The 13,395-nt window shown below is 34.2% G+C and overlaps 1 protein-coding gene across 4 annotated transcripts in view; it reads left to right on the top strand.

Moving 5' to 3' along the window:
* LOC123547673 (fibroblast growth factor receptor-like 1) overlaps window positions 1-13,395 on the top strand; it is a 100,041-nt gene that overhangs the window by 60,313 nt on the left and 26,333 nt on the right. For all 4 annotated transcript variants that reach the window (XM_053550786.1, XM_053550787.1, XM_053550788.1 and 1 more), the window contains exon 3: window positions 3,747-4,031. In XM_053550786.1, the coding sequence (XP_053406761.1) occupies window positions 3,747-4,031 (285 nt within the window). The remainder of the gene's footprint in view (window positions 1-3,746; window positions 4,032-13,395) is intronic.

Raw genomic sequence — 13,395 nt, 5'->3', positions numbered from 1 at the left:
AACAGAGATCAACCAATCAGCTTGCTTTAGTTAAATTTCTAAAATGAACTTGTCCATCTTTCAATTTGTATAATATCATTAACTATTAATAGGGGTGCTTACCAAAAAGATACTGACTGAATGGCGCATGGTGCAGATCTTGATCAGACTGCACAGATGTGCAGGCTGATCATGATCTGCACTGATCCCAAAGGCAGAATAAATCTGTCCAGCATGACAAGGGTTAATGATGAGGCTGGTCTACAATATTTGTCTAATTACCTGATATTTCTTTATTATCAGACTAAGATTGATATGCTCATTAAATCAGGAATTTTATCAGATATTTCAATTTCAAATGTATTCTAATTTCTGTCCAGGTCTGGCCTTTAAACATGATACCCCTGCATAGTAATTGTTTGGGTTGTCTTTGATGTTGGGAGTGTAATCATGTTTATAGAAACATCATTAAAGGTTGTAAATAGACCCCTTTCAGATGTGTCCCTCTTCATAATGATTGGCAGGTTTCAAGGTTCATTTGTAAAGGCAGTAGGGTATCCTTTATAATGAGTGTATTTTGTACATTCATACACTAGGGCAGGTTGGGCTCTGTATTAAGATATTTGGTAGTAAATGATGATGTGTTTGATTTATAGATATAAACCTGGTCTTGTTGCAGTAGAGGTACAGGTTTCAAGTCTCTTAGCATTTAAAATTGTTACTAATGTTGCTGGGACCCAGAAGCAATTCATGAAGGAAAGATGGAAAACTATTACAATGACCTTATTGTTTATGAGTACAAATCAGTAGAAGCAGAAATAAGCTGTTGAATAAAAAAAATGTTTAAGTAACAAAAACCATCAGTATCAGTACTTTACAGCATGTGTTTTCAGTTTCTTTAATAGTTTTTAATGCAAAATGTCAACAGATAACATGACCATGTGATATCACCTGTGGAAATATATGAGTATATCTACAACCCTGTTGTATACTGAACACCAGATATCATTACAAATTCTTCCTTTCTTCACAGGTGTAATGTTTCTCCATACACTCAGTGTTATTGTAAATCATGGTGGTATCCTAGATTATCAAGATTACATAAAAGATGGAAGATTTTTTAAAGGTTTTATTAATTCATTCAAGTTTCTATTAACTTCAAAGTGGAGGTGATGTGATGTCTTTTTCTGCATTTGCTTTAAGCTTTAACCCTTAGCCTGCTAAATTTCTATAATGGACTGGTCCATCATTCAATTTGGGCAATAGCATTTATTATTCGAAGGGGTGTTTACTGAAAATTTACTGACTGAATAGCGAACAGTGCAGACCATGATCAGACTGCACGGATGTGCAGGCTGATCTTGGTCTGCACTGGTCGCAAAGGCAGAATTACTGCCGCCAGCAGGCAAAGCGTTAATAGTACAAGTATTTTTTACGGATGCATGGTTAATTTTCTGGGCATCAGTTTCACAGAGTTGGTTGATTTTAGTGTCCATGTCCAAAATCCCAGTCGGCATGATGTAAAGTGGTATATTTTGGATATTATTATGGTAATATCCAGCAAAGTTAAGAAAGTTAAGTTACTAGATACTATTGTGTTGTCCGCCTGCTTAACTCAATAGGGAGAGCGCTATGGATCTTGGGGTCACAAGTTTGATCCCCGACCGAGGCGTATGTTGTCCATGATGATTTGATAAAATACATTGTGTCTGACCTCATTCGTCCTTCACCTCTGGTTCATGCGGGGAAGTTGGCAGTTACTTGCTGAGAACAGGTTTGTACTGGTACAGAATTGAGGAACACTGGTTAGGAAAACTGCCCGCCGTTACGTAACTGAAATACTGTTGAAAAATGGCGTTAAACCCAAAACAAATAAAACTGTAGTGTTTGCTAAAAGAACAGGCTCAGCTTCAGCATGGTAGTAATTTTCAATAGTGAATAGTTTTGGTGAATATATAGAACCTCAGTGCCTCAGGATATCCTCGGTGGTTACAAGTGTTTAGAGTATTATAATCCTTCACAGTAATTAAAAGCACTTAAGAGCACTAATTAATAAAGTGTTATTTATTATACTTGTACATATGTAGCTTGTTTAATTAATTGTTACATCTGCAGTTATACTGATCTTCTTATAATTGTTTATTGCAAGTTTATGTTTAATGTCGGTTATACAGTCAAACTCTACTCAAAGACCGCATCCTTAAAACAATGACATCATTTAAATCTAAACTTTTTAGACTGATTAGAAAATATCTGAATACTATTTCCTTTTCTCTGTTACATAATTATAATATAAAAGATGTTATCGAAGACCACTTAAATTTTTCATTTCCCTAGTGTGTTTTTTTTAAACACCGAATGATTAGGCTGTAGTTAAATATCACAGGAAGAAAGCACTACTATAAAAAATTCATAAAACTTGTTCTTTATTCCGTTTACAGTTTGAATGACAATAAATTTTAAGTCACAGCTTTCTCAGTTTAAATGTAGATTACAAGTTGTATTTTTGCTAGTTTATAACTTGGAAGATGATTCATCTTTTTTTATGTTATTGTGAAATATAAGAAAAACGGTAATGTTACAACTAATGGTTAGTTAGAAGATGGATGGGTTTTGTACAACAGTGGGGTGAGGGAAGTTCCCAACAGATGACAGTCGTTCTTTATTGTCACAGTTTAAAAATATCATTATTTCATTTTAACAGAACAAATGGCTGGATTGACTGTATACTATATTAAAGTATGGTTGATTTGATATTGTGCAGCCTCTCTGTAGAAAGTCTTTCCAAACTAAAAACAGCAATGGTCTTTGAAGTATTATTCAATACAAGGGAGGCAACCAAACACTTAATGCAGTTTTTCTACAACTTTTTGCTTTGACTAAGTTTGGATTTAATACAGAATGTTTATCTATTTCTTTTTTTCCCAAAATACAAAAAATTGAAAACATAATTTCTTGATATCATCATTCTATTTTGAATTTTAATATAAAATAAAGATTTCAAGTCATGAGTAACTTCGCAGTATGCTGTGATAAATGTTATCGTTTTCACCTCATGCATGCTCTGATGTACAGAATCTTTTCTTTGAGACATGAAGCAGAAAAAATAAGAGTAAACTTACTGTAGGGAATGTCAGTAATTTTATTAATGCACCTATATAATTTATTTGATGTCTATTTACAATCTTGGTAATTCATTTCATGTCTATTTGCACGTATTTGAGATTAGCAAGGAATCCAATTGAGTTGCCCTTTCACTAAAATCCATTGAGAAAAAAATGCCCTGTTATCTGTAATAAATTTCACTTGTGTTTATAAAAGTGCTACTTTTAGAAATTCAATATATTCATATCGGGAAGTATAAAAAATAAATATATTACTTCAATTGATTTATTAGACAGAAATTATTTTCATTTTTCTGCAAATTTGATTTTGAGATTGGTCAGATGATGTAAAATGTTTAAAAAATTGAACAGTAGGTCATACATGGGAATTCATAGTCCTGTGGGTCATTATTGAGATAAGGTACCTCATACATACCGGTACTTAGCTCTTATTGTGAGGTAGTTGAGTTTTCAATGCAGAAGAATTCTCTTGGTTTTGAAGTTAAATTTCTTTTAGAGAAGTTAGCACTAAGAACTGTAAGAAATTCTTTTGAAAATTTGTTTTTTGTTTGCAAATTTCAACTATGTTGACAATAAAATGTAATACACAACCAGTCTGTATTATTACTTTATTTCACAGTCTGTATTGTTTCTGTTTTCCAGGGCCACCAAAACAAGTAGGTCTTTATCAAGCACGTCAGGTCGCCAAAGTAGGTCAGGGAAAAAAGCGGTTTGCATGTCCAGTTCAAGCAGACCCGGTACCTATTGTACAGTGGCTCAAAGATGGTGAAACAATCACAGAAATGTGGGAACCTAGGTATCGAATTACCAAGAAAGAGGGTGCTTTAAGAATAAAGGATATAGAGCTGGATGATGCCGGGCTTTTCGTTTGCAAGGCAACAAATGGGTTTGGCAGTATAAACGTCAACTTCTCCCTTATTGTTGTTGGTAAGTTAAAAAAAAATCAGTTTTTAACATATTTTACATAGTTGTGTTGTAGGGAACATTATTTTGGCCCGCCTTGGCAGAAAGATATTTATGCCCCCGTTCGAAGAATGAGGGGTATATCGTTTTGCTGATGTCAGTCGGTCTGTCTGCCGGTCAGTCCTTAGACCAATTATCGGTTTCCGGATGATAACTCAAGAACGCTAAGGGTCTAGGATCATGAAAGTTGATAGGGAGGTTTATCATGACCAGCAGATGTCCCCTATTGATTGTGAAATCAGTAGGTCAAAGGCCAAAGTCCCAGTGACCCGGAACAGTTAAATGGTTTCCAGACATTAACTTGAGAACACTTCTGCCTCAAGATCACGAACGTAATAGGGAAGTTTATCATGACCAGCAGATGAGACTTTACTGAGACAGTTTTAAAGATGTGAAGATTTAAGACACTGAAAAGTTCTGTATAAAGAATTGCAAATTTCCTCATTATAAGAGTAATTTATCTGCTAAATCTCGATTTCATTTTGTTTTGGAGACAGAAAAGAGATAACACCAATACCTTGGATACTCATAAAGAATTTTAATTCCTTCCAAAAAAATCAATTTACTAAATCGCTTCCTGAACAGAAATATATTAATGTTTAGAGAATAGCGCAACTGACTGCAGAACAGTAACGGCTTAAAGGGCTTTATATGTTTTGGTAAAATGATTCAATATCCATTTAAACAAATACTGAAATTGTGATAAATCAGCTATATTGCGAGATGGGTTTTAGAAAACTGATCAAAATGATTGTCTGTAAGTCTTTAACATTACAGTCATTTTCAAGAGGTAAAATGGTACAGTTATTGATAGATCTAATGCTATTTGAACATGTTCTGACACTCTTCTTTGTCCGGGACAGATCTAATGTTGTTTGAACACTTTCTGACACTCCTCTGCCCCAGATAGATCTAACACTGTCTGTACACGTTCCGACACTCCTATTTGCCCCGGATAGATATAACACTGTTTGTACACATTCTGACACTCCTCTTTGCCCAGGATAGATCTAACACTGTTTGTTCACATTCCGACACTCCTCTTTGCCCCGTATAGATCTAACACTGTTTGTACACGTTCCAACACTCCTATTTGCCCCAGATAGATCTAACGTTGTTTGTACACATTCTGACACTCCTCTTTGCCCAGGATGGATCTAACACTGTTTGTACACGTTCAGACACTCCTCTTTGCCCCGGATAGATCAAACACTGTTTGTACACGTTCCGACACTCCTCTTTGCCCCGGATAGATCTAACACTGTACAAGTTCCGACACTCCTCTTTGCCCAGGATAGATCTAACACTGTTTGTACAAGTTCCGACACTCCTCTTTGCCCTGGATAGATCTAACACTGTTTGTACATGTTCCGACACTCCTCTTTGCCCCGGATAGATCTAACGTTGTTTGTACACGTTCCGACACACCTATTTGCCCTGGATAGATCTAACACTGTTACTACACATTCTGACACTCCTCTTGGCCTCGGATCGATCTAACACTGTACACGTTCCGACATTCCTCTTTGCCCTGGATAGATCTAATGCTGTTTGAACAAGTTCTGACACTTAAGTGAGATAAGTTTTGTTATGATTTGGGTCATTTTAATAATGAAATTTAAACTTGCATTTTGGTACTAAAACTTGGTTTTTGACACTTCATCCAAAAAGTTGCAACTACAAGCAAGGAAATTATAACAATTTAAGGACTTATCAGAAGAACAAAAAAACATTCTTTATATGCTAAAATATAGAAATTATTTCCTCACAATCTCTCAGACAGTAGAGTAAGGAGAAAGAAAAATTCATTGATAGGTTTTCTCGAGGCACGATAATTTGAAATGTATCGAGAACGATGGAGGTCCTTTACCATAGACATTATTTCATTTTACAAGAAAGAAACAGTAAATTTGGAAACATCTTATCAATCAGATTTCTATGATAGATACGCAGCGCTCTGTATCATTTCAAATCTGTCAAAAGTGGCAGAAACTTGATTGAAGTGTGATCGCTATGTTGTGACCTTGCTCAATTACATCATATGAAATAGTGACAAGATTGATCGGTGTCTACTGACACAGAAAAAAATTAGTTTCTTCAACTGTCAGTGCGAGTGTCAATTTGAGTGACTCTTTTATTTATGATCAATATGTATAGAATGTTTTCTTATGGTTTAAGATTCAGCTAATTATCTGCAGCATAACATGCTTGTGCTAGTGTAAGGTCTCCTTGTAAATAATCATTACAGAAAAATCGAAAGCTGCAGTTCTGTTCTGACACCTATTCTGTCATTTTGACAGATACGAGTTTGGAGTAGACATTGGTTTCTGCCAGACAGAGTATAACCAGTATTGAAAAAGGTCAGATAATCTCAAACACTACTTGATCCTGAGGTGTAAAAGGTCTTATATGCTTCTGTACTTTCACACCAGGTTCTCTGGATAGTAGACTAGTGTACCTGAGGTCATGAGTTTCATCCTTGGGATCATACAATCAACCTTGCAATACCATACAGGCTGTGCAGTTTCTATCTGATCTTTATGGAATCCTATCAAAAGTTTTGTCTTATGAAATTCTGTAAAGTTAGGAAGTGGAACCAGTTCTGATCATGGATAAACTTTGTTAGCATGCTAGAATCACATTTCGTACCTAATCTACATGAAACTTGGTCAGAATGGTACTCTTAAGGTAGTTCTGCACGTTTGGATCAAAATTGTTTCTACAATGTAGAATTTGATTAAACTCCAATTTTTCAAAACTTCAAAATATACCTAGAAAAATCGCAAATAAAAAAAGATAGGGTCGTGTGCTTGATTTTTTGCTAGGCTGGTTTGAAAAATTTGGACCTCACGCAATATTTCATAATGGGAGTCTATGGGAAAATCATATCTTTCATAAAATTTTAGCGAATAGAATTTTTTCTACTATGTAGATTTTGATGAAACTTCTCACAATTGTAAATAAACACATGGCCTATAATTTGGTGAAGTAAAATGTTATAGGTCCGTGTGCTTACTTTTGAGATATTTTACCATGATTAAAGGGAACCGGGCATTTCACGTTAATTTTAAGAAATTATTTTGATTTTTTTAACATGCCGTATGTTTTTATATCATATTTTGACTTTAGAAATATAGCAACAGTGCCATTTTAACAAATTTACTCACAGGTTTCGATTAATTCATAAATTGATTTTCATTTCCGTACGCCGAATCCAGGCTTTATTCTACGTTTTCCGGATAAATGACGTTACGCCATCACTTCCGGTTTTTCAAACGTGCAGAACTACCTTAATAACACAATCACAAGTCAGGTTTGAAACTGGGCCGCCCTGGGTAAAAAAACAAGTTGATCCCAGGTCAGGTAACAAAAAAAAAAGAGAAACCTCTTAAGGGTTTTATTCCCGTTTCTTCCTAACATACCTGAAATCTTGTCAGGATTGTGTTGTGTCGTGTCAGGCGTGCAACTGGGTCACCTGGTGTAGAACTAGGTCACTAGTTAAAGTTAAGGGAAATGTAATATTATCTCTTCAAAAATCCCATTTTTGACCTAAGATCTTGGTGAAAATTTGGTCACATGTTTGTCTTTATGAATTCCGTACAGATTTATGCCCTATTATATATCATAAAAATGGCGGCCAAGGATATCTTTCAGTTAGCTGTATTTTTTTATTAACTTAGAAGTCTTAACAATTTAACATTACAAGCAGGATCAAACTTGGTTCATTCATAAATGGTGTATGTCAACAGTATTTATTCCTTGCTCATAATAATTATCTCTGTGAAACCTATACTAAACTGTTTTGAACAGTACAGAACCTTCATAGACCTCTTGATTTTCTGTATTTCTATGGTTTGAATAGGTGATCATCAACCACTGGTATATACAGCTTCCATTCCGCTGTTTTTATACATTAATATGCCATTTATTTACTTACATTTGACAGCAGAAAGAAAACAATTTTGGATTTAGAAATAAATTGTATAAATGAATGATTAAAAAGCAGCCAAGATTCATTTACAAGTTAAACTAGTTTAATTGGCTCATTAGAGAAAAAGTTTGTGAAGTTTGTTTGACTCATCAATTAGAACGTTCCTAAATGGTATAGAAGCATCCACTTAGTTTGTTACCAGTTCCGTTAGCCCAGGAGAAAGTCACATCTAATAGGGTGTTAACACTTTGTAAAGCATCTTTAGTCCTTTCTCAATAATTGACGGGAAAACATTTATCCCTAAGCAACCGCTCTGAGTTCTTTTATTACTAACTAAAAGTGAAAACAGAAAAGAAATAACTACGGAAACGAACAGTTGTGACAAGACTGTGTTTGTCACATTAATTACCTAGTCTGCAGGAACATGCTTCATGCAGCTGTTCTGCGGTAAATGTTTGGTATATTTTATGAAATTCTTTATTAATTTTGATTTTAATAACTATAAGTAAGGGGATGTAAATTGTTGTTATATGGTATGAAATTCTTTTAATTTTGATTTCTAATAATTGTATGTAGTTGGGAGTCTAAGCAATTCAACATGTACAGACATACAACATGTTAAGGTAGATCTAAACAAATAAAAGATAGATATATAATTGAATAACGGTATGTGTAAATTGGAAATTTCTTGCCTGAAGATGTCTAGCGCTATATCCCTTTAATAATACATTACCTGCGATTACGCATGAGGACCTTTGAACAGAAATATCTAACTGAGATGTCAAACACATTTTACAATTAGCATACTAGTTACATGACTTTAATCAAACACATTTTTACAATTAGCACACTAGTTACATGACTTTTAATCAGTAAATAGGGATTAGATTGTGTCATCAAAGATTTACTTAGACACCATTTTTGTATTACGGGCACTTTTATGGCAGTTAATTTGCTTACTTGCCAAATCCTGTTTTAGGGTCCGAGACGAACCGATTTTATATACGTATTTTTCATTGGTCAGTTGAATTTGTAATAAGATTTTTAATTGGATAATTTCGAAGAAATCAGCCGTTTCCAAAATCCTTTATAAGCACATCAGCTACCCCGAGAAAGCCAAAACTCTGGCTTCGTAGAAAAATAAATGTTATTGGGGGCTGACAAGATTTTTATTCTTTTTATAGGTAAGTCAAATTTTGTACTCTGTATTTTTTTTCAACTTTGTAAAATCTGGATTGGTAACTTTTAAATTTTAACAGAGATCTTACCTTAATGCTAGGCACATGCGTACGGGAATTGTTTGTTTTATATGTTCATGTGTAAGATTGGTACTTCTATAGTTTAGTTTTATACATATGCATTTCGCTATTCAGAAAACTTCAAAGTATTTTTGTTTATGAGTAAGATTTAGTAGATTCTTTTTACTGTTGATTTATTACAGAAATTATGTATGTTTTATAATGAAATCTGAACTAGTTATTATTCACATAGAGAAAAGAAACGTATTGAGTATTCTTATTCTCGATCAGTTAAAGCGTACTTTCATTGAGAACTTATTTAATTTGCGTTTTTCGTCCATTGGAATAATATTCTAGGCATTGAGTACTCTTCGTAGGAAAATAAATTTAGATGTATATTTTAAAAAAAAAACTAAAGCAAACTGAAAATATAACTTTTAGGCATTCCAAAGCTTATAAGAAAAAACTAGATTACATGATATTTATGTTGCATGAATGTTGATTTAATGTAAGAAACCAGAATGGTAGGATTTTTGTTTGTGTATATTAAAACTATTTGTTGATAAACTTAGAGTATGATTTTCTGGTTCATTAAAGAGTTAATCTCTAGGCTTGGTGAATTATTTATCATTTTCTAAAGTTTATTGAGCATTGATTCAATGTATGTTTGATGTTATGTATGTGATTTATATGAATGTTTGTAAAAAAAAAAAAAAACTCTGGCTTCGTAGAAAAATAAATGTTATTGGGGGCTGACAAGATTTTTATTCTTTTTATAGATCTTAGTATCCCCGCGGCCTTAGCCATGAGGCGGAGAAAGAAAAGAAAGAAACTCTTTTAGGCAAGGAGCCTATATCCAACGGCTATGATTACTATTATATAGTAAAGGCTGAAAGATTAACCATCCATTCAGACATACCAACAATATCTTTTTATGCATAGCACATACCTGTAGACGTACAATATAATTTTATGCATAACACATATAAAGAATACAATAAAATTTAATGCGTAACACAGCTACTTCATGCAAGTTTTGAGAATACTGCATGTATCATACTGGACTAGAAAATTGAACTTGATGCAGAATCAGTTTGATGTAGAATCACAATCAGTGGCCTAATTGTGAAAGAGGCCTTAGGTTTGAATTAGTTTGAAATGGTCTCAAACATTTACTATGAGAGAAAAGAAACGGCTTGCATGCTAAGTTTTTGTTTTAGGAAATACATGTAGATATCTGAACCATCTACTGTTTGAAATATATGATATAAAGTCAGCATGCTCTATTTTAAGCCACCGAGGTACTTCAGTTTCATATGAAACTAATCATGGTGTATTTTCTCTTTTACAGATCAGCATGAAAGTTCTTAATAAAAGATTTAAGGCTTTTTCATACCACATGAATATTGTACATAATTGAATGTTTTCAGTATTTCCTGGATCTGAAATTGGGATAAGATAAGGAGAAGAAATTATGAATGAATAGAATTTTTGGTTTAGCAGGAACAAAAACAGTGAAATGAAAAATTTCAATTGTTCTGGTCACCTGCTTCCCCACTCCCCACTCATCTCAGTCCCCCACTGCCCTGCTTCTCCCCTTCCCACTCATCTCTGTGCCCCATTTCCCTGCTTCCCCCTCCCTACTCGTCTCTGTCCCCCACTCCCCTGCTTCCCCCCTCCCCACTCATCTCTGTCCCCCACTCCCCTGTCACCACCACTCACCACACTACCTGTATTTTAACAAAGTTTACTATTTTTGTCAGTTTTCTTCTCATGTTAATAATCGTGAATGACAAATAATATAAAAAAAGTCTTATTGTTTGTAATGAGAGATAATATGCTCTTCAAAAACGATTTCTTTTTTTTTGTACACTGGTGTGGTTAGGAGACACTATGTCTTTGGAAAGATTAAATAAATTGTTCAGTTATAGGTAAAATAACAGTCTCAAAGGAAATTGTATCATTGCTAGGATTTCATCTATGTCATTATTTTCCAAATTTTTCAATTTATTTCTCTGTTATTATTGTATTATTGTAACATCCCAGGGATGATTTAGCCAGTTCCGTAACTTCTAGACATTTTATTATAATTACACGAGAGGCGGCTCGACTTTGACAAACTAATTAAGATATTTATATTTTTGTTTGACATAATGTTAATCCCCCAGGTTTATTTAGGGATTTCCTGAGATTTAAGATGATTTGATAATGAAATTTAATTTGGTGCTAGATTAGTTCATTTTATCTTGCACATATATCATTATGAAATTTCTAAGCAACAGAAGGTTCATATAGCAGTAATATGGAAAGCTTTCTGTCAGTTTCATCATACAAATAACAGATGTTAACAGAAATATATTGGAAATGGTGTCTGTAGATTTCTATGGTGAAGTGACTTGGTACCTATATAATAACTGATATATAGTTCTGTCTGTATCTCACTTATTTAATTTAGTTTGTATAAAGAAATGGGTTTCTGTCTTATTCTACACATTCATGGCTGACGGGTTCCAACCCCAGTGAGAGTAGAATTGGATGGCAATCCCCACAAGCCAGTACTGTAGTACAATTTGACTGAAGTCTCCACAGCCTCTTTACTTTAATTCGAGTACTGGGGTACATTTTGACCGAAGTTTCCACAGTCCCTTACTTTAATTCGAGTACTGTGGTACATATTTATTTAGTAGAAACTTTTAAACTAGTCTTGTTGGAAAATACTGGCACTTCTTCAAAATAATTTCACAGACATTTTCCTTACACAACCATCTACCAAAACTGTTCAAGCATGCAGCACAACTCAAGTGAGCGATATAGAGCCATCATGGCCCTCTTGATTAAACTTTCCAATATCTTGGGCTTTATCAATAAAGTGTTGTGCGTCAGTCATAAAATCTTCAAAAATGACAGTAGTCTCTAAATTTGGGTTTTTGTTTCCTGGCTTATGGTGTGTTTACTTTAATGATTTTGATACAAAAACGTTGATGATAAATCACTGTTCGGATCTCAAGTTTATCGGATTTCCTTATTTATGCCCAGCCCAATGACTGTTAAAGTAGAGAAATATTAACACATTCTTTGAAAGCATTTATCAATTCTACTGTAATTTTTTATTGAGTTCATTCGAAATAAATTGACTTGAAGTGGGTAAGACGAAAAGATTTGTTGTATTTCACAGTCCTGAGTTTTCCCTTGTACTGAACGTTGTCCTTTATTTTGTAGCTTTAAGAATAACAGACTTGGCAATTGATCTGAAAAACTGTTGCTTTTTTGTGGCATATTGCTAAACATTTCTTCAATTGCAGTCATTTAATGGCAAGGAATGTAACGTATAAAGGTTTAATAGCTGTGGAAAGAAAGGAAGATGCTCTCTAGAAAGGGAGGTAACCACATACTATCTTATAAAATACTTACAGGCAAATAAAAATAATCTGTTAAATACACTAGAAGTGATGCTTTGTTAGGTCACCTGAACTTTGTTCATGGTGAGCTATTAGTATAGGCGGATGGTCCAGCATCAAGACAAGGTCCTCTCTCAAGTTGTTATGCCTCTGGGCATATAGCAATTGAACTGTCCATCCATTTGTCTGTCCATCTGTATGTCTTTTGTATGAACCAGATTTTACTGATCAGCCTGTAACAGCTCAGATAAATGACCCGATTTAGTTCATACTGGCACTCTATAATCTGGCTAGACCTACAAGGTGACCTTGACATTGATATGATCTTCACCTTTAAACTTAAAACCTAAAAAATCTTTGGTCATACCTCCGAGCGGCAGCTTCTTGTTATAAATGAATATAGATGCTTTTAAATGGCTTCTTCTCATGAACCTGTAGATGGATCTTCATCAAACATGATTGCTAGCATCATTGTAAGGTCCTTTCAAAAATATTTTGAAACAGGAACATTTAGCCCCATTTGGTGTCCGCTAGAGCTAGAAATAGGAAAACCTTTAACATAACACACCTGGCCTTTTTTAGGGACAACTCAAGTGTTAAAAGTAGAAATGCCTTGAAACAACTTCTTCTGATGAACTGTTTTATGGATATTCATCAAACTTGGTCTGTAATATCATTATGAGGTCCTCTCTTCACTTTGTGCAAAGTGGGGCTCTTAGTCCCTTTTTTGGGCCACTATAGCTGAAACAGAAATACCTTTA

This window comes from Mercenaria mercenaria, chromosome 9 (assembly GCF_021730395.1).
Source record: "Mercenaria mercenaria strain notata chromosome 9, MADL_Memer_1, whole genome shotgun sequence".
NCBI lineage: Eukaryota > Metazoa > Mollusca > Bivalvia > Venerida > Veneridae > Mercenaria > Mercenaria mercenaria.
The sequence above is the reverse complement of the archived record's forward strand: the minus strand, read 5'-3'. Positions and strand labels throughout refer to the sequence as shown.